Here is a 27,998-nt window from a genome sequence, read left to right as displayed (position 1 = left end):
CTATCTTCAAAGACACCCAGAGAAACAAGTTTAAAAAATGTAGGCGATCATTTTATCTTTTTTCATTATTTATTTCTTGTAGGATTTCTCATATTATACAAACAATTTATAGAACATTGATAAGACACAAAATAAAGACTAACATAAAAATTGGTACCATATGGAGAGAACAGAAGTGCCAGACAACACTATTTTGTGATATGTTGTTACATGTACAGTACCTTTCATTTCTGTTTATTGAAGTTAACTATATAGCAATATACACTGAATGTACAAAACATTAGGAATACCTGCTTTTTCCATGACATACTGTAGACTGCACTGTTGGTTAAGGGCTTGTAAGTAAGCATTTCACGGTAAGGTTTACACTTGTTGTATTCGGCGCATGTGACAAATAAAGTTAGATTTGATTTGAATCCAGGTGAAAGCTATGATCACTTATTGATGTCACTTAAGGAGTCAGGTTAAAGAAGGATTTTTTTGTGTGTGTGTGCCATTCAGGCGATGGGTAAGACAAAGTATTTAAGAGCCTTTGAACAGGGTAAGATAGAAGGTGCCGGTTTGCATGTTTCAAGAACTGAAACGCTACTGGGTTTCACACAACAGTTTCCAGTGTGTATCAAGAATGGTCCACCACCCAAAACACATTCAGCCAACTTGACACAACTGTGGGAAGCATTGGCGTCAACATGGGCCAGCGTCCCTGTGGAAGGGCTTTCGACACCTTGTAGAGTCCATGCCACGACGAACTGAGGCTGTTGCGAGGGCGAAAGAGGGTGTAACTCAATATTAGGAATGTGTTCTTACTGTTTTGTACTCGGTGTACATGTGTAATGTATTAATCTGTGGTGTTTTCCTGACATCATAGAAAAACTGGTTAGGTCACAGTCAGGATAAACCCAGAGCCCTACCCATGTTTAACACAAATATTTCTAAAATACCAACCTCACCCTTTAAGCAATTTGACTGTGCATTCTATTCTGCTATATGATTGATATTTTGATATTGTGCTATATATTTTCTGTGCAAAGCTGTAGACAACAATAAATTAGACAACTGATTAACAAAAAGACTGGATGAGTATATTCAGTAGCACCATAGACTGGTCTATGACACCATGTCAATCTACCCTGGAATATCTATGTTCTTTCTGCGTCCCTGCGGTCATCAGTATCAGCTAAACCAAAAATATATATCTTATGTCAAATACAGTGTCAAATAAACATGACAGGATGCTACTTAGTATGATACATCTTATATTATGAACAATGGAATGTCAAAATAGGATTATTTAATACAATGTCAAATATATACATTCAAATGTAAAAACAACATTTAACATCATTGCTATTGGATGAGTCTGTGGAGTCCTGAGAAAAGGCTGCTTTTCCTCCCTCATTATCCTTCATTATCCTATCATTATCCTGACATAAGTTACTCTAGTGTGGGAAAGTGAACACAATAGACTCCCCTGCTGGTCTAAAGAAGAAGTCACTGTGATATTTCAGAAATGTCCCATTTCAAGAAACCGTTGCTCATTGCAGTGCAGGAAGAGAGGACTTCAGTGCTTCCAAATACCTTGCGCCAATGCCCGTGTAGCTACAGTGTAATGATGACGTTATTTTGAGGGAAGAAATATATAGTATACAAATGTACATCATTTACATAATCCATAGTGTCCATTTTAGCAACTGGTTATTGAACCTGGGTCTCCTGAATGTCACAAGACTGTTAGCCCAACGGACGTCTGTAGGTCTCAGGCAATGTTAGTCATCACAGGAGGGTGGTTCGCTGAACCATCCAGCAGCCATACTGTCCCTTGGCTCCAAAAAGAGTCTCTTCCATTCATTTTAGTCTGGTCCACAGACTCAAGGCTTTTCATCTCCACTTACTCCCCCTCTGTTACCAGCTGTCTAAAAAGTGTCAGAAATACATTAAAGTATAGATATTTTTAAGGCTGGTATTCCCCTGTCAGGGCTGTGCCCCACTGAAGGTGGCTATGGGCAAGCAGAGGAGGGAGCAGAAGGTGGGGTGGAGAGGCTGGATCTGGGAGGACAGGCCCTGGCCTAACCTCCAGTCTGTAGAGCTGTCAGGCTTGTAGCATACAGATACTTCACACCTGGGAGAGAAGGAGGGAGGGAACGAGACACTGTGGTCAGAGTGTATGTGTGTGTGGACATGTTTAACTTTACTTGTGGAGACTGTGTGGATGTGTTTAACTAAGAATAGTAAAACAAACAAAAATGTGACCAACTGTGAACAAAAGGTCAAATGTTATTTCTAGGGGGGTTAGGGATAGGGATAGGATTAGGTTTAGTTTTAGGATTAGGAGCTAGGGTTAGGTTTAGGGTACAGGTTAGGTTTAGGGGTTAGGGAGAATAGGATTTTGAATGGGACTGAATTGTGTGTCCCCACAAGGTTAGTTGTACAAGACTGACTGTGTGTGTGTGTGTGTGTGTGTATGCCTGTACCTGGTGACACCCTGGAAGATCTTCTTCTCATCCTGGTCCAGACACACAGCGAAGGTGGTGTTACCAGTCCCACTGACCTGCACCTTGTCCACCTTCACCTCAGTAATACTCAGTTGCTGTCAAGTAGAAACTGACCATTAGAAGCATAACAAGTATATTTTGGGACTCCAAGGGTCGCTTTTCCAGATACAGACTAAGCAGTCCTGGATCAAAAACATGATCAAAGGATAATCTCCAGTGAAAGTGTTCAGGACTAGGCTTAATCTGTGTCTGGGAAACCAGCCCTAACCACATATAGAAAATAATTATTAGTGGCATTGATGCTATATTTGCCTGAGCTACAGGATGCAGTGTGTCATATTAACGTAAGATCAAGTGAACAGGAAAAGGGTCAAGTGAAAGTCGTGCTCTGTTAAGGTAGAAACTGAGACGTGTCTGTGAAAGTGTACATTGGGTTTCTTATCGGGTTGATCTAGAAAGAAGCTCGTTCTCGGGATACGAGAGATGTTGCTCCATTTATGGAGTCCTTATAGAGCACCGTGGTTTATGTAAAGTTGTTGATGTACGCTGTCTAACCGCAAGTCACACCGACTCGCTCTGACAACATCCTGCTCACCTGATTGTAGCCCTTCTTAGATTTGTTTGAGTTTTGCCTTTTCAGTACTTCTGTCATTGTCAACTGCAAGCACTCCATCTTTGAATCTAAACCGTGGGGGAAGGAAGGGATCAAAACATGATGTCTGCGTTAATGAAACAAACTTTCAAACCTAACTGATTTGGTTGCTCTCTAACATGCGTGAGCCCAAAAATGTCCAACTCATGAATGAACCCAGAACATTATATTGCTGTAGTTATATCACCTAGTTCCTCTGGATTCTTGCAGGCTTTGGTCAGGTTGATGGAGGTGCAAACTTTGTCTTTCTGCATCCATTGACTTCTCCCACTGATGACCACCTGAGAGAGGAAAAAGAAGGACAGAGAGAGAGATACATCAGAAATGCATCAGATAATGCCGATTCATTATGCAGTTGACACGGTCAGTATGTTTCTAGAAGGATGAACAGCTGCTGAACACCATCTTTACCCTGTTGTAAACCACCTCTAACATCAGAGGGACTGCCTCCCGGTCGCCATCGATCCCAAACCTCTTGCTCGCGGCACCTACAAAAAGGACAAACACAGAGCTTTCCTATTAGGATACAGCCATAGAGTTAAACATGATGATGAAGATGAATAATCAATCATTGACGATGAATACGAAGAATGATGATTTATACATTTAGTGTCACTTCGTTTTTTAATAAGCAAAAAGCGGTGGAAGAGATTCAGTAATGTAACATAGAAGAAAAACGACATGGAGGAACGAGACAAACTGAGTTTCTGAATCATAGATTGAAACAGCAGATGTTCCCATAGCCATAATCCATCCAGACCTCGGACTCCCGGCTGAAGTCAAGACGCATATTTTCTGTTTGGAAAATCATACCTGCCTGTTGTTTATTATGGGCTGGTTGCTAGGAGACGGGCCTGAGGCAGATGTACGTACCCATAGCCTTGATGGCTCGTGTACCCGCGGTGTGGCCCAGCTCTAGGGAGTGAATGAAAACCTCTGTCCTCCTCTCGCCTCCAGCTAACGTCATCTACAACCCCAAGGACATCAAACACTCAACACACACATTTATAACATGAAGGTTGAGTATAGGAGATGTGCAGTGTGTGTGTGTGAGAGAGAAAGAGAGAGACAGAGAGAGAGAGAAAAAGGACAGGAAAGAGAATCCAGGCCTCACCTCAGCTTGGTAGAGCTGCATCAGTGCAGGCTTGGCGGCATGGCGACAGTAGTACAGCACCAGGTCAGCCAGGATGGGCAGACGATCCTCATAGGAACTATCATACAACTCTGACTCTATCTTAGAGGTTTGCTGCAAGACACAGTAAACAGCATTGACTGTGTGTGTGTGAGACAACACATCAATTTTTCAATCCTATTCATCATTTGATATGTCACACAAAATGTGGTCTTACCTGACACACCACGTTGGCCGGTAGACTGAGCAGGCTCAAGGTGTTGCGTTCGTACCAGGGGTCCAGCATACCAATAAAACGGGCTATGTCGTTAGTGCTGTCTTCTGTGGCCAGATTGTTCAGCTCCTAAAAGAACAATACGTCAGTCTCTCTTCATTTTAGCTGCAGAGTAGTAATAGTATTGCATGGCCACAGAAACATTGCCTGACGACTCATCCTGAATTTAATTCCGCTGCTCTATCGCAGGGTTTGCCAAACTCGGTCCTGAGGGAAACGGTCTCCTAAACAGCTATCAACCCATTATCTAGAATTGAGGTTAAGCATTAGAGATTATGTTTCTTATGGTGCACCAGAAACTGTAACATAGTTTGGGTCAACCTCATCAGGAAGTGAATTGAAGTTCACCACTATACTATTAACCTAATTAATGATATCACTGAAGCCCTTGACAAAAAACAGCACTGCGTCTCACTTTTTATTGATCTCTCTAAGGCTTTTGATACAATTGATCATGCTATACTGAGGCAGAGATTGTCAAGTGTAGGTCTTTCGGAGAATGCAGTTGCATGGTTTGCTAACTATCTGTCTGATAGTGCACTCAAGTTGATAGGCTCATGTCTGTTAAATTGTCTGTCTGTAATGGTGTGCCCCAGGGCTCTGTACTTGGTCCCCTCTTATTCACTATTTATATAAATAATTTAGACAAAAATGTACAACTTCGCTTTTATGCTGATGATACTGTTATTTGTTGTGCCTCGTCTCTCACAAAAGCTTTCCAGAACTTGCAAACTGTTTCATATACTGTTCAACATACCTTACCTGTCATACCTGTCAATTGAAGCTTATCCTCAATACTGACAAAACTAAACTAATGGTGTTTTCTAAAGCAAGATATAGATCTCTGAACCTTTCACCTATTACTACCTGTCAGGGCAATGAGATTGAGACTGTAATCTCATAAATATCTTAGAATTTTAATTGACGACAGCCTCTCTTAAATTGCATATTCAACAAGTTACAGAAAAATTTAAGCTGAAGTTGGGATTTTATTTTAGGAATAAGGCCTGTTTTTCTTTTGAAGCCAGAAGGAGGCTAGTATCAGCTACATGTATGCCTTTACTAGACTATGGGGATAATTTATATATGCTTCCGCTCAGTGTTTGAGATCAATTGACACACTTTAACATGGCGCATTGAGATTTATTTTAAACTGCAAAACCCTTACGCACCACTGCACTTTATATTCCAGGGTTGGCTGGCCTTCTCTAGTCACTCGTAGGCTCAGTCACTGGTATACTTTTATTTACAAAGCCATTTTGGGTTTACTACCATTTTATTTGGGCATTTTTATTGTTCAGAAATGTGGTGGGTACTCTCTTCGTTCGCAGGACTTTATCCTGCTAACTGTTCCAACTGTCTGAACAGAATTTGGTAAAAGGGCTTTTATGTACTCTGCGCCATCGGGCTTGGAACGCCTTACAAAATACTTTTATGCTGGAAGAACTTGTCCCGATTGGTGTTTTTAAATCACTGACGAAGGATTTTGAGGCTGATTCCCTGATCTGTTAATGTTTTTAATTTGCTGTTTTATGATTTTGTTACACTCTTGTGAATTCTTTGGTTTTTATTAGATTACTTGTGGTTTTTCATGTTGTCTGTCTGTAATTGTGTAATGACTTGGTGCTGCCTATCTTGACCAGGACGCTCTTGAAAAATAGATTTCAAATCTCAATGAGCCCTTCCTGGTTAAATAAAAGGTTAAATAAAATGTTAAAAATTGTAAAAATCTGATAGGGCCACTTAAAAAGAGCCACTATACTATACAGTTGTACTCACTGTACTTCCTCTCCGTGGGCTAGCCGACTTCCCTCCGGGGCTAGGGCACCTCACAACACCGTCCCTCTTCACGGGCACAAAGAAGAACTGCAGCCGGAAGGCTCTGCTGAGGCTCGGGCAAGCGTTCTCTCTCTGGCGTAGGTTACTATAGGCCCTCGCCACCTTGCCCGCCACGTGGTCGGCCCCGAACACTACCACCCTCAGGGTGGTGGCATTACTGTCACCCTCCTCGTCACTGCTCAGGATGGGCCTCCGGCGGAAGCACACGTGCTTGAGGGCCTGGGAGGTACAGGGGGTCTGGAACAAGGAGTCTGGGCTGCGTAGGTGCACCTGCTGCGGGAGGGAGTTGGAGCGCTTTGAACGAACCGCGACCAAGTCCTTAGCATCTGGGCTGCCGAGGCTCTTGGCTCTGGTCAGGGACTGCGTCTTTGTCTTGAAGAAACGGGAGAAGTGCTGGCTCAGACGGGCCGAAGCTTTGGTTGACTTGCCGGACGATGGGCTCCGTTCCAACGGGGAGGGGCTGGAGGTGGCGTCCTCGGGGTCTTCGTAGAAGTCGCTGTCGATGCCGGAAGTGACTGAGAGAACGGAGGGGGCGTAGGATCCGGAGGCCAAGGACAAGGTGGAGTACATGGAGTCTTTAGAGGCAGTGGAGAGGGAGGAGACGGTGGAGAAGGTAGAGGCTCGGTGGTCCATGCTGCAGCAGTTGTACATAGACATGGCGGAGACAAACTCCTCCTCTCCTTCCTCTCCCTCTTCCAGGTCGAACTCTGCCCCTTCCTCCTCCTCCTCCTCATCTTCGCCGTCACCCTGACCACTGGAGGTCTGGAAGCCGGTTAGGTCATGCTCGTTCTCCAGGATGGTGTTGAGGATATCTGAAAATCACAAGGACACAGTCTATCAGTTGCATGTACTGTAAAGCACCGTCTACAAATGTATTTATCACAATCCAAGTCGAAACCATCAAACAGAAAGGAAAGTTAACCTAGGTAGGAGAAACCTAGAGAGGAACCAGAGGGGGATCCCATGACAAGCCATTTCATGAGAGAGTGAAGACCAAAGTCCTTTACCAAAGTTGTCCTTGTCCCAGTGAAACATGTAGCACTTGGCTGTGGGCAGTGGTAGAGTTTGCAGCATTCCTAAAAACAGAGTAAATACAACAAAACAACATTTACACATATTGTATGGAAATATTTCTCATTAGCCTCATTTTGACAAATCAATACACTGGTTAGGCTCCGCCCTCTCACCGTCAGACTTCCTGCCATTGGACGCTGGGACGCCCATCCTCTCCCTCAGCTCCTCCAGGCCCTGGGTCACATGATCACGGCCTTTCGCCGGGTCGTCCATGGCAGCGGCCGTCTCCAGGACGTCGGTTACCATGGAGAAGATCTCCGCCAGCTCCTCTAGACTCTTGACCTGTGGAGAGACAGTCATGTTGTGTTACTGTACAGAAGACGGGTACTAACAAACTACTAAACATTGATTTTGACTATGATGGAAAACTAACAGATTACACAGCCATCGAGACTAACAAAATCTTAGCTAAAAATCACTATTTCTATCGGTATCTGTACAGCGTTCCAGTGGTATATTGCGTTGTCCAGTACCTGCAGGGCTTTGTGGATGCTGGCCAGGGGGTACTTTGTGCCCAGGGTAGCCTGGTAGGCATGTTTGACCAGGGTGATGTATGTCTCTCTCTGGGACCGTTGGATACTACTCAGTTGGTCTGCTACAGACAGGAACTCAGGAGGCACCTCACTAGGGTTCATCAACAGAACCGTCCTATAGGGATGAGACGACATGGGGTTGACATGGTGGAAAACCCAGATGGAGGTCTGCACTCTAAAAACGAGTCAATATTATTATTCCTTGTTACATGAATTGTAGAACAGGAAGATACAAATGCCTTTGTCTCTCGGCACACATACAAAGACGTGTATATATAGTTGAAGTCTGAAGTTTACATTCACCTCAGCCAAATACATTTAAACTCAGTTTTTCACAATTCCTGACATTTAATCCTAGTAAAAATTCCCTGTTTTAGGTCAGTTAGGATCACCACTTTATTTTAAGAATTTGAAATGTCAGAATAATAGTAGAGAGAATTTGTATTTATTTCTTTCTTTCATCACATTCCCAGTGGGTCAGAAGTTCACATACACTCAATTAGTATTTGGTAGCATTGCCTTTAAATTGTTTAACTTGTGTCAAACGTTTCAGGTAGCCTTCCACAAGCTTCCCACAATAAGTTGGGTGCATTTTGGCCCATTCCTCCTGATAAAGCTGGCGTAACTGAGTCAGGTTTGTAGGCCTCCTTGCTCGCACACACTTTTTCAGTTCTGCCCACACATTTTCCATAGGAATGAGGTCAGGGCTTTGTGATGGCCACTCCAATACCTTGACTTTGTTGTCCTTGAGCCATTTTGCCACAACTTTGGAAGTATGCTTGGGGTCATTGTCCATTTGGAAGACCCACTTGCGAACAAGCTTTAACTTCCTGACTGATGTCTTGAGATGTTGCTTCAATATAGCCACATAATTTTCCTTCCTTATAATGCCATCTAGTTTGTAAAGTGCACCAGTCCCTCCTGTAGCAAAGCACCCCCACAACATGATGCTGCCACCCCCGTGCTTCACGGTTGGGATGGTGTTCTTCTGCTTGTAAGCCTCCCCCTTTTTCCTCCAAACATAACGATGGTCATTATGGCCAAACAGTTCTATTTTTGTTTCATCAGACCAGAGGACATTTCTCCAAAACGTACGATCTTTGTCCCCATGTGCAGTTGCAAACCATAGTCTGGCTTTTTTTATGGCGGTTTTGGAGCAGTGGCTTCTTCCTTGCTGAGCGGCCTTTTAGGTTATGTCGATATAGGACTCGTTTTACTGTGGATATAGATACTTTTGCACCTGTTTCCTCCAGCATCTTCACAAGGTCCTTTGCTGTTGTTCTGTGATTGATTTGCACTTTTCGCACCAAAGTACGTTCATCTCTAGGACACAGAACGCATCTCCTTCCTGAGTGGTATGACGGGTGCGTGCTCCCATGGTGTTTATACTTGCGTACTATTGTTTGTACAGATGAACGTGGTACCTTCAGGCATTTGGAAATTGCTCCTACGGATGAACCAGACTTGTGGAGGTCTACAATTTTTTTTCTGAGGTCTTGGCTGATTTCTTTTGATTTTCCCATGATGTCAAGCAAATAGGCACTGAGTTTGAAGGTAGGCCTTGAAACCCATCCACAGGTACACCTCCAATTGACTAAAATGATGTCAATTAGCCTATCAGAAGCTTCTAAAGCCATGACATCCTTTACTGGAATTTTCCAAGCTGTTTAAAGGCACAGTCAATGTGATACAGTGAATTATATGTGAAATAATCTGTTTGCAAACAATTGTTGGAAAAATTACTTGTGTCATGCACAAAGTAGATGTCCTAACCGACTTGCCAAAATTATAGTTTGTTAACAAGAAATTTGTGGAGTGGTTGAAAAATGAGTTTTAATGACTCCAACCTAAGTGTATGTAAACTTCCTAAACTGTAGATACACATGCAGTTACACAGAAACAGAACAAGGGGAACGCTAACAGAAGAAAAACCAACACGAGAGTGAAAAGGAAGTAGTGATATATTGGGCAGGGAAGGGGTGTTGAGAACCAATAACTGAAGTGGAGTTCCAGACGTGTGGTTTACATGTGCATGACAAAATTGTACAATCATTCATAATAATATGTAGTAAAATATAACAGTTAAACTGTTGACAACCTACATTGTTTTTGAGCGATGTTTTGAGGTGGCCAGGCCTTGCTCTTCTCTCACCAGTCTGTGATAGGAAATGCCTGTGAAATGAACACACGCTGAATAAGTTGACTGTTCTTGGCACACGAAAGTATTGTATTGCACACAATTATATATTTTCATCTCACAACATCACAAAATAGTGATCCCCATTCACACCACTGCAAGCTCATTCATTCATTGGCCTGTACCTGACGCGACTTTCTCCGATTTCAGTGGTATTCTTTATCTTATCTGTCATTATCCTCTTCCCTGTAGTTGACAGGTTGTTATAGTTCTGCTTTTTTTCCTTTGGTGAATTGAAATATCACACATCCGCTTTCAAAGAACAGGCTACCACAGAACCGTAAAGCACTTCTCCATTATCAATGGCACATGTTTGCGCAGACAGGTTTACCTAACTTGACTATTAACTCACCTAACTTGAACATTTTGAGGTGATCAAGTTCATACGATTATGTTATATCTACAGTGCCTTCAAGTATTCATACCCCTTGACTCATTCCACATATAGCGGTGTTACAGCCAAATTCAAAATTGATCTGAATTGTAAAAATAAATAAAAATAAAAATAAAAACACAACTCACCCATGTTACACACAATACCTCATAATGATAGTTATAACATATTGTTTTTGCAAATGTATTGAAATTGAAATACAGAAATATCTAATTTACATAAGTATTCACACCCGAGTCAATACTTGTAGAAGCACCTTTGGCAGCAATAACAGCTGTAAGTCTTTCTGGGTAAGTCTCTAAGAGCTTTCCACACCTGGATTATGCAACATTTGCCCATTATTCTTCACAAAATTCTTCAAGCTCTATCAAATTGGTTGTTGATCATTGCTAGACAACCATTTTCAGGACTTGCCATAGATTTTCAAGTAGACTTAAGTCATAACTGTAACTCAGCCACATTCACTGTGTTCTTGGTAAGCAACTCCAGTGTAGATTTGACCTTGTGTTTAAGGTTATTGTCCTGCTGAAAGGTGAATTAATCTCCCAGTGTCTGGTGGAAAGCAGACTGTACCATGTTTTCCTCTAGGATTTTGCCTGTTCTTAGCTCCATTCTGTTAATTTTTTATCCTAAAAAACTCCCCAGTCCTTAACGATTACAAGCATACCCACAACATGATGCAGCCACCACTATGCTTGAAAATATGGAGACTGGTACTCAGTAATGTGCAGGGTTGGGTAGATTACTTTCTAAATGTAATCCGTTACAGTTACCTGTCCAAAATTGTAATCAGTAACGTAACGTATGTATTATCCAAACTTAGCAACTTCATTTGATTACATTCCATTACTTTTAGATTACTTTCCCCGTAAGAGACATTAGAAGACAAAAATGTATGTTACCAATTGAACAACATCTATTGCAGGATAAATCAATGTTAAAGTTTACATAGCTAGGCCTCCCGAGTGGCACAGTAGTCTAAGGCTGTGCCACTAGAGATCCTGGTTCGAGTCCAGGCTCTGTCGCAGAGAAATATGGAAGTATAGATTAGCCAAATAGTTTGAGCTGAGCATGACCCCAAAACTAAAGACTTATTAGCAAGCCCTAGTCTGTTGTTAATGATTTTGTAGTCATGGAGGACTCATTGATTCGAGTTGAAAAATAAATGTTGCGCTCATGGAATGGCATGCTTTGCCAAGAGTGCAAAGCTGTCATCAAGGCAAAGGGTGGCTATTTTGAAGATTCAAAAATATATTTTGTTTAACACTTTTTTGGTTACTACATGATTCCTTATGTGTTATTTCATAGTTTTGATGCCTTCAGTATTATTCTACAATGTAGAAAATAATAAAAATAAGAAAAACCCTTGAATGAGTAGGTGTGTCCAAAGTTTTATATATAATTTATAAGTCGAAAAATGGATATAGCAACTACAGACTGCCCCTTTAAGTCTTTCAAAAGTGTGCAAGTTTGAGCATGTGTCCATTAGGCCTATGGATTTATTTTTATCAGCATTAATTAGATTGCACAATAAAAGCCCCACTTTTGTTCCATAGACTTGGATCTGCACTATGCAGCTGCAGGAGCGCATTTTTCACTGGCTGTCCACTGGTTTCAAAAACAATGATTGATAGGAAGTTTAAACTTCTTGTATTCAACCATTATTGGGTTCAAATACACATTTAGAGTTGTGAACAGTCATCCACAGCAACCACAATCCGTATGGCGCAAATGGCTAAATGTCATGGCTTTAGAAGCTTCTGATAAAATTCACCCAACTTACTGTGGGAAGCTTGTGGAAGGCTAACCAAAACGTTTGACCCAAGTTAAACAATTTAAAGGCAATGCTACCAAATACTAATTGAGTGTATGTGAACTTCTGACCCACTGGGAATGTGATGAAACAAATCAAATCTGAAATAAATCATTCTCTCTACAATTATTCTGACATTTCACATTCTTAAAATAAAGTGGTGATCCTAACTGACCTAAAACAGTGATTTTTTACTAGGATTAAATGTCAGGAATTGTGGAAAAAGTTGAAATGTATTTAGCTAAGGTGTATGTAAACTTCCGACATCAACTGTATGTAGATATCAATAATAAATGATATCCCTGTAGACTACCCCACTGCTGTCATCCTTACCGCCAAGCGTTTATTCAAGTTGGATCATCTTTGGATGCCGACAGCAGTCGCACCATTGGAAGACACTGCTTGGACTGTGGCCTACAAAAGCCTATTCCTGCTCTTTTCCCACGATCCATCAAACACATTTGGTGTCTCATCACTGATTTCTGGTCAGACTCCCTCAGGTGGAACAAACTTAAAATGTGCCCCTTTTTTCAATGCTGATTTGAATGTCATTGAAAAACACAGAAGTGTCAAATATTTCTTTCTGCAAACATCCTTTCTGAATTTAAAAGTAATCCTTGAAGTAACCATCTAGTTTTTCAAAAGTAATCTGTACTCTGATTACAATATTTTTGCTGGTAACGTAACAGATTACAGTTATCGTTTTTTTGTAATCCATTACATGTAATCCGTTACTCCCCAACCCAGGTAATGTGTTGTATTGGATGTGCCCCAAACATAACAATATATATTCATGACAAAAAGTGAATTGCTTTGCCATATTTTTGCAGTATTACTTTAGTGCCTTGTTGCAAACAGGATGTATGATTTTGAATATTTATATTCTGTACAGGCTTCCTTTTTTTCCACTCTGTCAAGTAGGTGGCGTAACAACAATGTTGTCCATGTAACTTACTATGGGACTTATTTAGGCTTGCCATAAATAAGGGGTTGAATACTTATTTACTCAAGACATTTCAGCTTTTCATTTTTTATTAATTAGTACAATTTCTAAGAACATAATTCCACTTTGACGATATGGGGTATTGTGTGTAGGCCAGTGATGAAATAAATCTCCATTTGAGCCATTTTAAATTCAGACTAACACAACAAAATGTGGAAAAAGTCAAGGGGTGTGAATACTTTCTGAAGGGCCTGTGTTTGTGCGTTTCATCTTACTGTTTTATCTGTTTGAGTCACTAGGGGGCAGTCACTGATCATGGGTGACTGCGTCACAGTACATGACATGGGGTGCATTCATTACGGAAACTGTTCACCGTTTAAGAATCAAACGTAATTAACCAAAGCAAACTGAACGAAACGGGGAGGGACCCACCTGAATTTGTCCAATAGAAACTCTTGTTTGCGTTTTCTGTGTTTGGAGTAAACAGTTTCTTGCAAAACGTTTTGCAACAGAATCGGCGTAATGATTACACGCCTGAGCAACTACGGCTCGGAAAATTGAGGGAGAAGAAGTCGACCAAGCACTTGTCGCCTCACATAAAAGGAAGGCTGTCTTACACATGTCTGTTTTTGACCTCATATTAATTCACAGTCCACATCATGATCGTCAATGAAGTAAATGAATAGTTCAAAACCCCCATTGAAGCATGGATAGTTATTAAAACCTAGAGTAGCCCACATCTTTCCATGTTTACCTGGGGCCTTGAGTTCCTGGTGTAAGGTGGAGAGCAGTCCTTTACACACGCTGCAGTAAGGCTCTGGCCAAGTCAGGAAACAGCCAAACACCTCACAGGCCTCCTCCAGCAGCTCCGTGGCAGGGGGACAGAAGGGGGTCTGCAACCAGAAAACAAACCTAGTTACAGGTAACTAAGGTTGGGGTTCTCGTGTTTGGTTTATTGATTGATTGATTGATTACCTGTAACAGAGTGGAGGAGAACATGATAGCGAGGGGAGCCACAAGCTCATACTGACACTGATCCTGGACCTGCACACACATACAGAGACCCAAAAGTTCATTCACATGTCCACACCTCATATGTTCAGTTCTCAATTCCCACCACAAGGTGCCATACTGCTCCTAATCACATACTGTAGATCAGACTAAAATCCCATCTACATTCTGTAGAGGCAAGGGGTCATCATGACATGTGACCATAAGAATATAGGTCATAGCAGCATCCTGTGTAGAGGAGTTATGTATGCCTCTGCCCTTTCAGTAATGACCTGTGACCCCTCACCTCTCGGGTCTTCCTGAGGATCTGCTGCAGGAGGATGAGGAAGTTCTCTGGGTCTCTCTTCACCAATTCCTCCAGACTCCAGCGGTTCATCGACTGGCCCGCTGAGCACATCAGGACTGAAACACACACACACACACGTCACATCAGAGGCCACATTGTGCAACATGTTATGAATATAGAACACGCAGCTTCCCTGAAGGGTACACGGCGTACTTCGAACAAATTAATAACATAATTTCAACACCGTATGTGGCAACAAAGTACCTCCTGAAAATGTGATGTATAAAACCACAGGGTGTAGGTGTATGATATCTGACACAGTCGGTGCTGCTACGCTCTGCTACACTAACCAATCCTACCCCCTCACACTACCTCATCATACTTCCAGGCACACTGCGGTCCATGCCACCACGGTCTCTCTGTGTGTGTGTGTGTGTGTGTGTGTGTGTGTGCGCGCACCACTTCCGCCACAGCCATAGTGTCAACGTTGATACTTCCTCTAGCGCGTAATAACACTTCGCTGACAGTTTTCAACAACAACAGGCTCACTAGGCCTACTGGGCTTCAGGTATACCTGTCACAACGAACAGTTGTGGTGCTCAGAAGTTGAGAAAGAACAACAATTTACTGTCAGTGTGGTTTGACGGATGACGATCTTCCAGTGGAGGTGTTAACGTGTTGCTGGACACTTGAAATGTGAAACGTCTCATACGATTTGATATCATGTCGACTTTCTGTAACACCACACTTAGAAAGTGTTCCTACGGTTTGGATCAATACTATGACATGAATTACATGCAACAGTGACACTGAACAGGCCTGCTTTCCATATCATGTGAACAACCATATTATGCCTTTCTTAAGAAATAAAGCACTGTATGTCAAGTGAAATACACTGGGAATCAAATTCCCTGAGAATGAATACTAAGGTCGCCAATGAAGAGATGAAATACACCCGCCCATGTCCGACCCTGCTCAGCCCAGATGAGGCTTACCGTTCCAGGGTTGTGGTGCCGTGGGGCTGGGTCTGAGCCCATCCAGACATCGGTCCAGAGCATGCTGGATCCGGTCCTCAGTACACGACGTGTGCTGCATGTCTTCTCACGACCTGGAGTAGAAGAGAGGGATAAGATTAACATCACGCCTCTCTCCATTCATCCCTCCCTTTCCGTGAAAGCATATTAGACTGTCATCAGATCAAGGAAGTAAACAGAGGTCCAGTTTTGCATCTTGGTATACAACGCAGGGGACATATGAAAATGCCCTCATGAGTTCCGTGGAAAAGCCACAGGACAGGAGGGAATTTCAGGGGGATGGAGAGATAAACAAACTGTTATTCTATCTTCTCTTCCTGCCCTTCTTATAGTTTATTACATTTCTATGGCCCTTCATAGGCATCGCCCTCATCTGTGTTCCTGGGAATCATATAGAGACAATAGGTTATGGGACTTCCTGATTATAGGATGCACAACAGGGGCATGTTCAGTAGAAACCAAACGATTTGAACATGTTTTGAAACAGAGAACATGAACTGGTATATTAGAAAATCAAATTTTTCGGCTAAAAAATGTTTCTGTGTCGCGCCTGTTTCGACCCAGGTGTTAGGCTCTATGGTTGGGCTTTGTTTCAGTCCTGTTATAATTGTGTTGAATCTCCTGTTATGCATGACAGGATGAGGGTGTTGTTTTATAACAGGCAATTTCACTCTCAATCACAGGAGTTTCATGTTTCTGTAATCCAGTCTCTGCATCAACGTAATAAGATCCAATAACAGTCGCATTAATAAATGTACATTATTTACATTACCCTCAAAACTACTGGAGGCTGATTCATTTTCTGTCTATTACTATAATAACTGGTAATAATTTGTTAATAATTATGTAATTGAACTAAAATGTCTAATTGTTTTTCACAACATTCTTCAAGTAACATCAGTGACATGTGACTACCTCACCACTTGATAACGTACAGTGGTAAGTACAGTAACCTACTGTATGAGTGTGTTGACCGCACATTGATCAACAGCCAGACGTTTTTTGGTCATGACACAATCTGCAGATGTCTCAAGAAAGGCCTGTAAAAATGACTGTCAAAGTCATTGGTGTGTTGTTGACCAGCTACAGTAATGTAGGATACTGGACATTCACAATAGAAGCAGCTATTGTATTAGCCCGAGTGCCAATCTATTTGTGCCATCATGCTAACTTCGTATCACTCATTGTCATACCTTTATCCTGACAATAAGAGCAGTAGGAGTTGGCAAGAGCACAAACAGATCTGGGACCAGGCTAGGAGTGTATGAATTGACTGTACACATTCTAAGATTCCAATATGGGGACATATCCAATGGTACTGTCCTCGGCAGCAGCCGCACTACGTATTGTCCTTTCTTGCCCCACTGGGGAACTTTACCATGGGTTAGAGCCCAGGGTTGGGGTTTCCAAAGTGGACAGTGCAGCGTCCTTTATTGAGTGAAAACAAACTTTCTTCCATAAGACAAGACACTTCAATCCCTCCCACCAACTACAAGTGTTTGTATCCAATAACAGGCTCAAAAACTCCCCATCGAGACAGAGAAATCCCCTATAACCCACATGTGAGTGATAATGTGTGCCAGATAGCGCCGCGCTGCATATGAATCTGTGCCTATGAATGACTCACACAAATGCACAACAAAAGGTCAGAGGAGTGATCGCCATGGTGATTAGCGGTAATATCTCACCAAATTACGGTGAACGAAAAACCACCAGACACCTGCACTGAGTGGACTTACGCTGATTCTGACCAACCGATGCTCATCTATGAGTGTTCCTCACGGGCCTCATGTCGATACAGAGATACGAGTCTGTTTTTCTGTTTCAGCTTTAAGTCAAAACAAGCACTACCTCATTTGAAGCATTTGAAATCCAGGAGCAGGCTTCGTTTGGGTCCTGGAAACCTGGCTTTTGAAGTAATGTTACAGGGGCCAGGGGTTAGACCAAACCAAGCTTTCTCAACTGGGTCATGCAGCTGCTGTTGAGAGAGGCAATGATATAAATGCTCACGGTGAGAAGTCTCCCTATTTGTAGGTCTTGCGGGGGACTTTTCACAGTATTGACTGCAGGACAGGAAACTGTCATTGTGTACAGATGGGCCTGGGGGGGGGGGCACACACACACACATACACAAAGAAACAGACAAATACCACAGGAGGTTGGTGGCACCTTAATTGAGGAGGACGGGCTCGTGGTAATGGCTGGAGCGGAATCAGTGGCATGGTATCAAATACACCAAACACACGGTTTCCATGTCATTCCATTTGCTCCGTTCTGGCCGTTAATATGAGCTGTCCTTCCCTCAGCAGCCTCCTGTGACACACAAACACAGCGGGGCCAGAGAGCGGCGAGTCAGACAGATGGGGAAAACGAGGGTTACCCCCGGCTCCAGAAGCTAACCGGCGGGGCGCCCCCACCATTTAAGGCCCCTAAGGAACCATGAGAGGAAGAGCATGTGACCAAAGGCCAGGGGGGTCAGAGTAATTCAACCATGATTGTCCAGCACCACTACTGTTAACAACAATATGGTGAACCCTGACAATAACAATAGAAGTTACATAAACATAAACACTTCCATACAGCCTAGTTCTCAGCCCCCCGCCGGCCACGCTAAAGGTGTATTGTATCCCCCAGAAGTGTTATAGCCTGGTCTGAGATCTGTTTGGGCTGTCTGGCCATTGTTTGAGTTGACAATGACCATAGGAGTTGGCAGGACAACGCAAACAGGTCTGGGACCAGGCAAGATGTGTTATGAGTGGCACGGTCAGTAGGTGTAGGAAAGTTACTGTTTGATACTAACCGGTAAATGACCCACCGGTCATTGTGGAACTATACTGTGTTGGAGAGAGGCCAGGTGGAATGGGAAGGAACTAATAAGTCATATAAGTTCTGATGGCTGTATCCAGCCTAGGGTCAGATGTTGACTCTGGGTATAATAAAGAAACTCTTATGATCTCATATACACAGTAGGATATTCAGAGTGAGTCATCCACTGCCATATAATGGCTGACTGTAGGTTATTAACTTATTTAAATGATTAGGTAGTGGTATGAATGCATTAAGTATGGATAATGAATGTGTAATGAAGTCCTTCAAACAAAGTGTTAAACATTTTCTAAACATCAGTGACTGTTGGATAGATTCCACACTGTCAATGTAACACTAGCATAAATTAACGGGCTGTTCTACAAAATTCTATTCAGGTATTGAATCATTCTGTTTACATGGCAACTATTGAAAATATATGAAACTGTGGGTTTTCATAAGAGGATGTATGAAAGTCCTCTCAAACGTCAACACGGTCACTTCCACATTTTCAGCTGTTGCAACAGAGGTTAATAAGGAAAGCTGACTAAAAGTCACATGTCTGTCTCTAGGTGCCATGTCCCCGGTCTCTCCTTTGTCCTTCACATCACATATAATTTTGGAGTACGCTACACTCTTAGAAAAAAGGGTGCTATCTAGAACCCAAAAATTGTTTGTTGGCTGTCCCCATGGGACTTTGAAGAACCCTTTTTGGTTCCTGGTAGAACCCTTTTGGGTTCCATCTAGAACCCTTTCCACAGAGGGTTCTACATAGAACCCAAAAGAGTTCTACCTGGATCCAAAAAGGGTTCAACCTGGATCCAAAAAGGGTTCTCCTATGGGGACAGCCGGAGAACGCTTTGGGAACCCTTTTTCCCTAAAAGTGTAGCGTCTGCAGCATGACACATCCGACCTCATCCAAATAATCAATTAGGATCAGCTAGATCAACACAAACAATTGGGTCCCGGTATAAACCAAAATACTTGGATTGGAGTGCCACGATCAGGCCAACAAGTGAGTCATATTGAGCCTGACCGAACACAACCTGACTATTTCGTCTTATTGTCAGCAGATTTATAGGTCAAGTCTGAATGTGACTCAATCCTGGTGGAGCACCCTTGCACACAGCTGCGGCATGATGAAGGCACTCAAGTAACCTCAAGTCAACAGTAACAAGATCTTCAGCTTGCCGCTAGCCGGGTTGCCAGATCTGTGTATACTTTAGCCAACTCTCCAATACAATGAACAACAGAAGAGTTAGCACAAGCAGATCTGGCAACCAGGGTAGCTTCCCACTCTGCCTGTAACCCCCACAGAGATCCTATTAAATGACTATGTCATTCTATGGTACCCTTCCCTCAAAAACAGTGTTACAGCCATGACAACGAGCAACAGATCTGGCAACCAGGTTAGCCCTCCACTTTCTTCTCTGCCTCTATAACGCTCTACCCTCAGACACAGTGTGAGACTCTTCCTTCTTCCCAAGTCTTTCCTTTCCTCTGGCCCAGCCTGATCACATTTCCAACAGCTTCCAAACAGGAAGATAGCTCCCCAGCTCTGGAAGGGAAGCAGGTGCCTGTCCATTGTTGTGGTGTGATCAGACTCTCAGATAGACTCCCACAGACCAGGGAGGTGGTGGTGGTGGGGGGGGGGTTCGTCTCATTGTACTTTAATTGATAGTCCCATATCCCCATCCAATCTTTCTCTGTTGGGTTTAAAACACTAAAGACCCCCTCCCTGTATCACCTTACCCTCCTTTCCTTCTCTCCACTGGACAACTGCATGAGAACCAGCCTCTTATGGTTTTAGGAAATAACAAAAGTTGAACAATAATACGATAACGCTCCGCTGTAAATTGCTTCCTCTTTTGTTCAATGCAACTACCGGCGAGCGGGTGTCTTTCGCACGTACAGGCCCAACCAGGTACAGTGGGATGCAGTGGCAGGGTATCGATGATGGTAAAGTTCATTAGACTCCATGGTGGAAGTATAGAAGCGGCCACATCTGCAGTTACTGAACACTTTTATCTGACAAAAAAATATTTTTTTCTCCTGCATTAGAGTCCTTAGTGTACACCCGACACATATTTTATGATCAGATTCAGGACACATTTAGACAAGAGACAACAGATCAACAAGGTGGATGGGAGTCGGAACAACAGTGTCATTATACACAGACTTTGATCCTCACGTCCCCAGTAAAGGTATTATTAGAGGGAGTGGACAATTATGCAAATATGGTCTGAATTGAATGATGATGTTGTTGCACTGGATGTTATGGACGACGAGCCAGGTCTGATATAAGACACGGCTACCAAGCATCCACACTGTTGTATATATATATATATATATATATATCCACATTTATAGCTAGACTGTCAGTTAGAATATGCTGAGCACATGATTTGTAAATCAGGAAAATCAGTCAGGTGTATAATGTTGACTGCTCTAACCCAATCATTAGTGTATAATGTGCAATGTAGATGTAGTATATGCAATGTGGAAGACCTGGGGGCGTGTTCAGGTGACATTCCGATAGAAATGTGTTTGACAAAATATGTAGAACAAACATGCCTCTCTGACATGTAGAATAAAGAATCATGTCAGCTCTATTTACTACATTTCTATCTGCAACGCTCCACGTTTGCCTCCTGAGCGTACCCCTGGGCGAGTGAGGTGTATATCATGTGGGAAGGTTCTGTGAAAACATAGATAAGGTAGATAAGACTGGTAAAGAGGTAAACAGGAAGAGAGGTTGTGTGAATCATACTGCGTGGCGTTTTGATGTGAGTGCTAACCAAACGATCTTGTCTGCTAAAAATGAGTGTTGCCGCTTTCACTAGTGCTTGGAGGTAGATATAGGGAGGTAGGTGACATCCAATCACACGCTGAAGAGAGGCAGGTAGCCTAGCGGTTAAGAGCTTTGAGCCAGTAATCTTAAGGTTTATGGTTCGAATCCCCGAGCTGACTAGGTGAAAAATCAGTCGATGTGCCCTTGAGCATGGTACTTAACCATAGTTGCTCCTTTAGGTTGCTCTGGGTAATAGTGTCTGTGAAATTACTTTGGTTAATAGTTTGCTAGGGTTATAAATATTCTTAGTGCTCACAATAGACTGAAACCTCAAACGGAAACACACTTGTACATCAAGAGCAGGTTGTTAGAAAGTGCATTTGCAGATATGAAATAAAGTATTCTGTTTCATTCTGCCTTCGCCATAAACCAGTGAATCCACGCTGATGATTGGGATATGGATTAAATAGTTCCTTGTGTAATATTACTAGAATTCTTTGAAAAACTGCAACACCCAACTGCAGAGGCCATTTCCCAATCTTCGACTAATCTTTGAGCCAAACACGGAGTAGAAATATGTATGACTGACAGACTTCCACTTACCCATCTACAGTGCACTCGGAAAGTATTCAGACCGTTACGTTACAGCCTTAATCTAAAATGTATTAAATGCCATTTTTTTCTCAATCTACACATAATACCCCATAATGACAAAGCAAAAACAGTTGACATTTTTGCAAATGTATAAAATAAAAAAAACTGAAATACTTTATTTACATAAGTATTCAGACCCTTTGCCATAAGACTCAAAATTGAGCTCAGGTGCATCCAGTTACCATTGATCATTCCTGAGATGTTTCTACACCTTGATTGGAGTCCGCCTGTGGTAAATTCAATTGATTGGACATTATTTGGAAAGACACACACCTGTTTATATAAAAGGTTCCACAATTGACAGTGCAAGTCAGAGCAAAAACCAAGCCATGAGGTCGAAGGAATTGTCGGTAGAACTCTGAAACAGGATTGTGTCGAGGCACAGATCTGGGGAAGGGTACCACAAAATGTCTGCAGCATTGAAGGTCCTCAAGAACACAATGGCCTCCATCATTCTTAAATGGAAGAAGTTTGGAACCACCAAGACTCTTCCTAGAGCTGGCCGACCAGGCAAACTCAGCAATCGGGAGAGGAGGGCCTTGGTCAGGGAGGTGACCAAGAACCCGACGGTCACTCTGACCGAGTTCCAGAGTTCCTCTGTGGAGATGGGAGAACTTTCCAAAAGGACAACTTTCTCTGCAGCCCTCCACCAATCAGGCCTTTATGTTAGAGTGCCCAGACGGAAGCCACTCCTCAGTAAAAGGCACATGACAGTGCGCTTCGAGTTTGCCAAAAGGCACCTAAAGGACTCTCAGTCCTTGAGAAACAAGATTCTCTGGTCTGATGAAACCAAGATTGAACTCTTTGGCCTGAATGCCAAGCGTCACGTCTGAAGGAAACCTGGCACCATCTCTACGATGAAGCATGGTGGTGGCAGCAAGTGGGGATGTTTTTCAGCGGCAGAGACTGGAACATTAGTCAGGATCGAGGAAAGATGAACGGAGCAAAGTACAGAGAGATCCGTGATTAAAACCTGCTCCAGAGTGCTCAGGACCTCAGACTGGGGCGAAGGTTCACCTAACAGGACAACGACCCTAAGCACACAGCAAAGACAACGCAGGAGTGGCTTCGGGACAAGTCTCTGAATGTCCTTGAGTGGCCCAGCCAGAGCCCGGACTTGAACCTGATCGAACATCTCTGGAGAGACCTGGAAATAGCTGTGCACCAACTCTCCCCATCCAACCTGACAGAGCTTGAGAGGATCTGCAGAGAAGAATGGGAGAATCTCCCCAAATACAGGTGTGCCAAGCTTGTAGTGTCATACCCAAGAAGACTCAAGGCTGTAACTGCTGCCAAAACTCAACAAAGTACCGAGTAAAGGGTCTGAATACTTTCATTTTTTTATTTTTCATAAATTTGCACAAAAATCTATAAACCTGTTTTTGCTTTGTCATTATGGGGTATTGGTGTGGAGATTGATGAGGGAAAAAAACAATTTAATCAACTTTAGAATAAGCCTGTAAAGTAACAAAATGTGGAAAAAGTCAAGGGGTCTGAATACTTTGCAAATGCACTCTATACCTTCAGATTACTGTAAGTGGTGCATCAATCAACACATAGTTCTACTGTAGGTGACAGGTGGGGTATTAGAGTATTATAACTGTGGTCCTCTGTGGCTTTGTTGGTAGCGTTTGCAATGCCAGGATTGAAGGTTCGATTCCCGGGAACACTCGTTTGAAGAATGTATGCATGCTAGACTGAGTTGATTTGGATAAAAGCATCTGCTAAATGATATATATATATATATAAATTGTTTGCATGCATACTGTATCCATGCAACCAACACATGCTTATTCATCTACTTCCTCATTGTGTATTAGAATAATGACAGTACAATCACAGGGTGTCTAAAAATAAGTCACCAAAATGCTGCTTGCTGGGGGTCTGCAAGTTTACTTCCTTGTGTGTCAGTGACATTATTTGACAGCCCTTACTTTAACATCATCTACCACAAACTCATAAACAGTTTAATAAGCCCAGTTGGGTTTATAGGTGTCGTTTCTGATAGTCACATTTTAATTGATCCATTTGTGGAATTTGCAAGTAAAATCACTTGATATCAGTTTAATGGATAACGACCTCAACTAACCAGAATACCCAATCACCAGAACTTTAACTATCCTTATTACGATTTATTTATTTTATTTAACTAGGCAAGTCAGTTAAGAACAAATTCTTATTTACAATGACGGCCTACCCCGGCCAAACTCTAACATGGATGACGCTGGGTCAATTGCGCGCCGCCCTATAGGACTCCCAATCACGGCCGGTACAGCCTGGAATCGAACCAGGGTCTGTAGTGACGCCTCTAGCACTGAGATGCAGTGCTTTAGACCGCTGCGCCACTCAGGAGCCCCATAATACCCTTTTCTTACACCCCTGGACCAACCGCCAGCCACAAACTCGGAAACACAAGCATTGAGGAAATGATATTACACTTGGGCATTGGTTAGGTTTATTCGATTGGCTAGTCTACTCCCAGGATTAGTGCAAACACAAAATGTTCCCTTCTCAGATGTATGGAACCAGTATTTTCTCCGTTTGCAGTTGTGGGCACAATGGCAACTAGAGATTTGCAATAATAAGGCATCGTCCACAGATGAAGACAACTGACAATACTAACTCATATCCAAGGTCAAACGTCTAAATTTGAATATAATATAATTTTGAATGTCTGAGTCTGGAGTCATAGACACTTGAGTACTTTACAAATTGTCCAGATGTTATATTTCTGAAACTTTTCTATTGCCCATTATTCTGGATTTAGGCTCCGGTAATTTAGACGCCGCGGGTGAGTTAGGACCTCTTGGCAGTTGCTGGACCCGGGTTCGAGTCCCAGTCGGGGCCAAATTCCCCCTTAACCCTCAACCTTCTGGCCCGAAGCCCAGCGCGCCATCGACTGTGCCACAAAAGCATGCTCATACATTGTGAAAAGACAATAGCCTTGCAGGCTTACAACCACAGACAACGCACCAGATCCCCTTCAGGAGATAGCCCAATAGTCCTCCACACTGCTTACCTGCTGTTATCGTCCAGTAACATCCATAGCCTTTTGCCGTTAGTTTGTGCGAAAGCCCCTCAGGTCCAATGACTCCAATCCCACTGCCATTCATTCACAAGAGAGAAGAGGGGGAGCGCAGATGAGCCACTTCCTTTACTATATGCTGTGTATGGCTCCAGAGAAACAACAGCTGTAGACTACCACCAGTCACAGTAGCCGCAGTAGTAGTAGTGGAGATATAGTCCCTGCACACGCAGAAGGCTTGTGTCAAACAGGAAGTGAAGGAGAGAGGTGCATGTAAGCACAATGAGGAAGGCAGAGTGTGGGTGTCTGTTGGCCTCCCTAAAGGAAGTCATTTGTCTCGTTTGTTTGTTTCCCTGCTATTTTCATGACTAAATATGTGTTTCATTGTTTTGAATGTTAGACTTTGATCTTTCAATCTTTAGTTTTGACTGGCTGGGTCATTGATTTAATAGGATTGACCAGATTTATTACTAATCCCAATAGTATTTTGCCCCGTCTTTGCAAAGGTAGGTTTCACATATCTCTACCCGATACGCTTGAGAGAAAACACACCTGAGAGTTTGTCCAAGTTCAAGTTGATTCACATGACAGAGGACAACTGAACTCTGAATTGTGTGATGAATAATAAAAGGATACTAATAGAAAAAACAAGTACTTTTCGTTTTACACTGACTTCCTAAAGGTTAATATCTACATAACAACGAGCGTATTTTGAAATGAAAAATGGATCTGGGCTCATTGGAATAGCCACTGTTCCAGGTCCAATTCAGCAGTTCTGTCATTTTCTCTGACAACTGTTTTCTTCTCACTCAGGGCAGACTATTGGTCTCCCTACTTCCCCTGATTCCACTTTGACTGTGATTTGCATTTCATGTGTTACGGTAAATCCCCCCCCCCTCCCCCCTCTCTCTCTGAGAGGGAACAAGGACCCGAGGCATTAGCTAAAAACAATGGCAGTAAATAAAAAGTAAATTCATGAGGTTCACAATGAAGGGGAATGTGAGTAGTTCCTGTATTATTCTGGGCTTGGGATGGATTACTTTATTCCCATCATATTTTGTTTATATAGTCCCTACTCTGGAAGTCTGAAGTCTATGATTACTATAATAGCTCTAGAATGGTCAAAGGTGAAAATGGTATCATTTAAACTGACTTTAAATGTGCATTTGAGTTATTGGGAGAAGAGGCTCAGTCTAAATAATAAAGATGGTTCTCCACTTGCGGTTCAACCAGTGAAGGCCACTGTTACAGATGCCATCATGCCAATGCGATTGAATAGACCCCACAAAGTACAGTAGCCAGCCCAGTTAGCCAACCTGCAACAACAGTGGTGAAACACTGCCACCTCCTGTTACGAAGTCATTAGACTAGAGCGGTGGTGAGGACATGCACGTGCGTCATCATGAAACTTCCCTAGTTCTTTGACTACTGCACAGAATATCTAAAAGGTGCCAGATTAATATTGGTCAATGTTGGATAAACAGCACTACATTGTCTCAACGTTTTAAGTTGTTGGTGATGATTTGGAACAAACGTACCAAGTTCCATTCTGTTCCCTAAAGATGGCGCTCTTTCCACAGCCTCAGGAAATCAACGTGCTACAGGTGCTTGAACAAACAATGCAGAACATCAACTTCCCACTCCACGGCCATCTGAAGAGATAAATGGAATACACAATAAAATAAATGCTGCTGACATTATTGTTCTGGCAACCTAGTTATACGTTTCTGACAGCCACTCTAGCATAGGTGTTAGCAAATGTCCATTAACGTGTGCCAAACAAACCATTTTCCAGACGGGATCTTTGGTTGAGTCTCTTGCCCTTTTATTAGCAGCGAATCAAATATAAAAACCATACCATATGCGAAATCATCGTTCCAATGTGTAAACGGTCAAATGTATGCTCTCCATACCTGTGCATTGCCACTTCCTGGTCACCTGTGCCTACACACGTGACCCATGACCCAAGATATAGAGCCCCATAGTAATATCATAATACCCATAAAACCTAGCAGTCAAACAGGGAAATGATTCCAATTCTTTTTCCTTCACTCATTTTTCCCATAGGAAATTTTAGAAACACTTAAAATAAGGGCTGTGTTTCGTGTAGGCTTACCCTGGCGTGACGTTTTGATAACCATGTAAATGTCTCTCGGACAAGGTGACTTTTATCAATATATTCGGCTCTATTTACTCTCAGATTTGAAAATGTAATTTGCATCAAAGTAGACATCATGCAAGACTACACATCCCTGGAAGCTCCTGCACATCATCTCTAGCTGCAACCTGGTCTCAGAGAATTTGTATTATTCTGTATGTAAATCCAAGACACTCCGTTTAGTATGGTATGTATTGTGTGAATGTCCATCACCCATTTCGTATGATATGTTACAAATTACAATTTGTACTATATTTTACACATTTGCAAAATGTACAATATGTTATGAATTACAATTCATATTATATGTTATGAATTTGCAAATGTATAATATGTTACGGAGTTGCAAAATGCACAATATGTTACATATTTGCAAAACGTATGATACAGTATGTTACAAATTCTAGCTAGGTGGCTAATGTAGGCTAGCTTGCTAATGTTAGCTAGGCTAGGGGTTAGGTGTTAGGGTTAAGTTTAGCAGTTAGGTTAAATGGTTATAGTTAGGGGAAGGGTTAGCTAAAATGCTAAGTAGTTGCAAAGTAGCTAAAAAGGAGTAAGTAGTTAGTTTCTAATTAGCTAAAATGCTAAAGTTGCACATGATGAAACAACTTTGGGTTACTAGACATTTGCGGTATACACCTACCCATCCACCCTACTTTTGTTTTTGCCTTACGTAACTATCTGTCTTATGTAACCATACCAAACGTAACATATCATACTAGTTTGAGTATCCCAGACTTACATTTACTATGTTACGTCTAGCCTCTGAGACCAGGCTACTAGCTGACACCTTTGCTAACAGGTATTGTGTCAATTTAAAACTTGCACAAGACAGTTCACAAAATTGTCAATTTAAAGAAATGTAGCCAATTTATTCATTAATACATTTAG

General features: G+C 42.4%; 1 protein-coding gene across 3 annotated transcripts; it reads right to left on the bottom strand.

Moving 5' to 3' along the window:
* Positions 1–50: 50 nt before the first annotated feature.
* On the bottom strand, positions 51–26,907 carry LOC139568523 (phosphoinositide 3-kinase regulatory subunit 5-like). 3 transcript variants are annotated; one of them, XM_071390402.1, is made up of 20 exons: positions 26,863–26,907; positions 26,488–26,601; positions 24,944–25,026; positions 15,636–15,748; positions 14,641–14,756; positions 14,319–14,387; positions 14,098–14,236; positions 10,099–10,168; positions 7,937–8,111; positions 7,577–7,745; positions 7,397–7,465; positions 6,330–7,201; positions 4,494–4,619; positions 4,259–4,390; positions 4,018–4,111; positions 3,556–3,632; positions 3,332–3,425; positions 3,088–3,173; positions 2,472–2,587; positions 51–2,119 (listed from the first exon to the last, which is right to left on the bottom strand). In XM_071390402.1, exons 4-20 carry the CDS (start codon positions 15,733–15,735, stop codon positions 1,972–1,974), a joined length of 2,652 nt encoding a protein of 883 aa, XP_071246503.1. In that variant the 5' UTR covers positions 15,736–15,748; positions 24,944–25,026; positions 26,488–26,601; positions 26,863–26,907; the 3' UTR covers positions 51–1,971. The 3 variants fall into 3 exon arrangements, with proteins under 3 accessions (XP_071246503.1, XP_071246504.1, XP_071246502.1); XM_071390403.1 differs by lacking the exon at positions 24,944–25,026; XM_071390401.1 differs by lacking the exons at positions 26,488–26,601; positions 26,863–26,907 and having other exon boundaries at positions 24,944–25,171.
* Between the last annotated feature and the right edge of the window lie 1,091 nt (positions 26,908–27,998).

Source organism: Salvelinus alpinus, chromosome 2 (genome assembly GCF_045679555.1).
Source record: "Salvelinus alpinus chromosome 2, SLU_Salpinus.1, whole genome shotgun sequence".
NCBI lineage: Eukaryota > Metazoa > Chordata > Actinopteri > Salmoniformes > Salmonidae > Salvelinus > Salvelinus alpinus.
This window is presented reverse-complemented; position numbering and strand designations above follow the sequence as displayed.

Coding starts and splice junctions, on each gene's coding strand:
- LOC139568523 (XM_071390402.1), bottom strand. CDS start 15,735: ATGCAGCACACGTCGTGTACTGAGGACCGGATCCAGCATGCTCTGGAC. Junction 14,388..14,640: donor TCCTCAGGAAGACCCGAGAG/GTGAGGGGTCAC, acceptor ATGTGTGTGCAG/GTCCAGGATCAGTGTCAGTA. Junction 3,633..4,017: donor ACGAGCCATCAAGGCTATGG/GTACGTACATCT, acceptor TCCTTTTTGTAG/GTGCCGCGAGCAAGAGGTTT.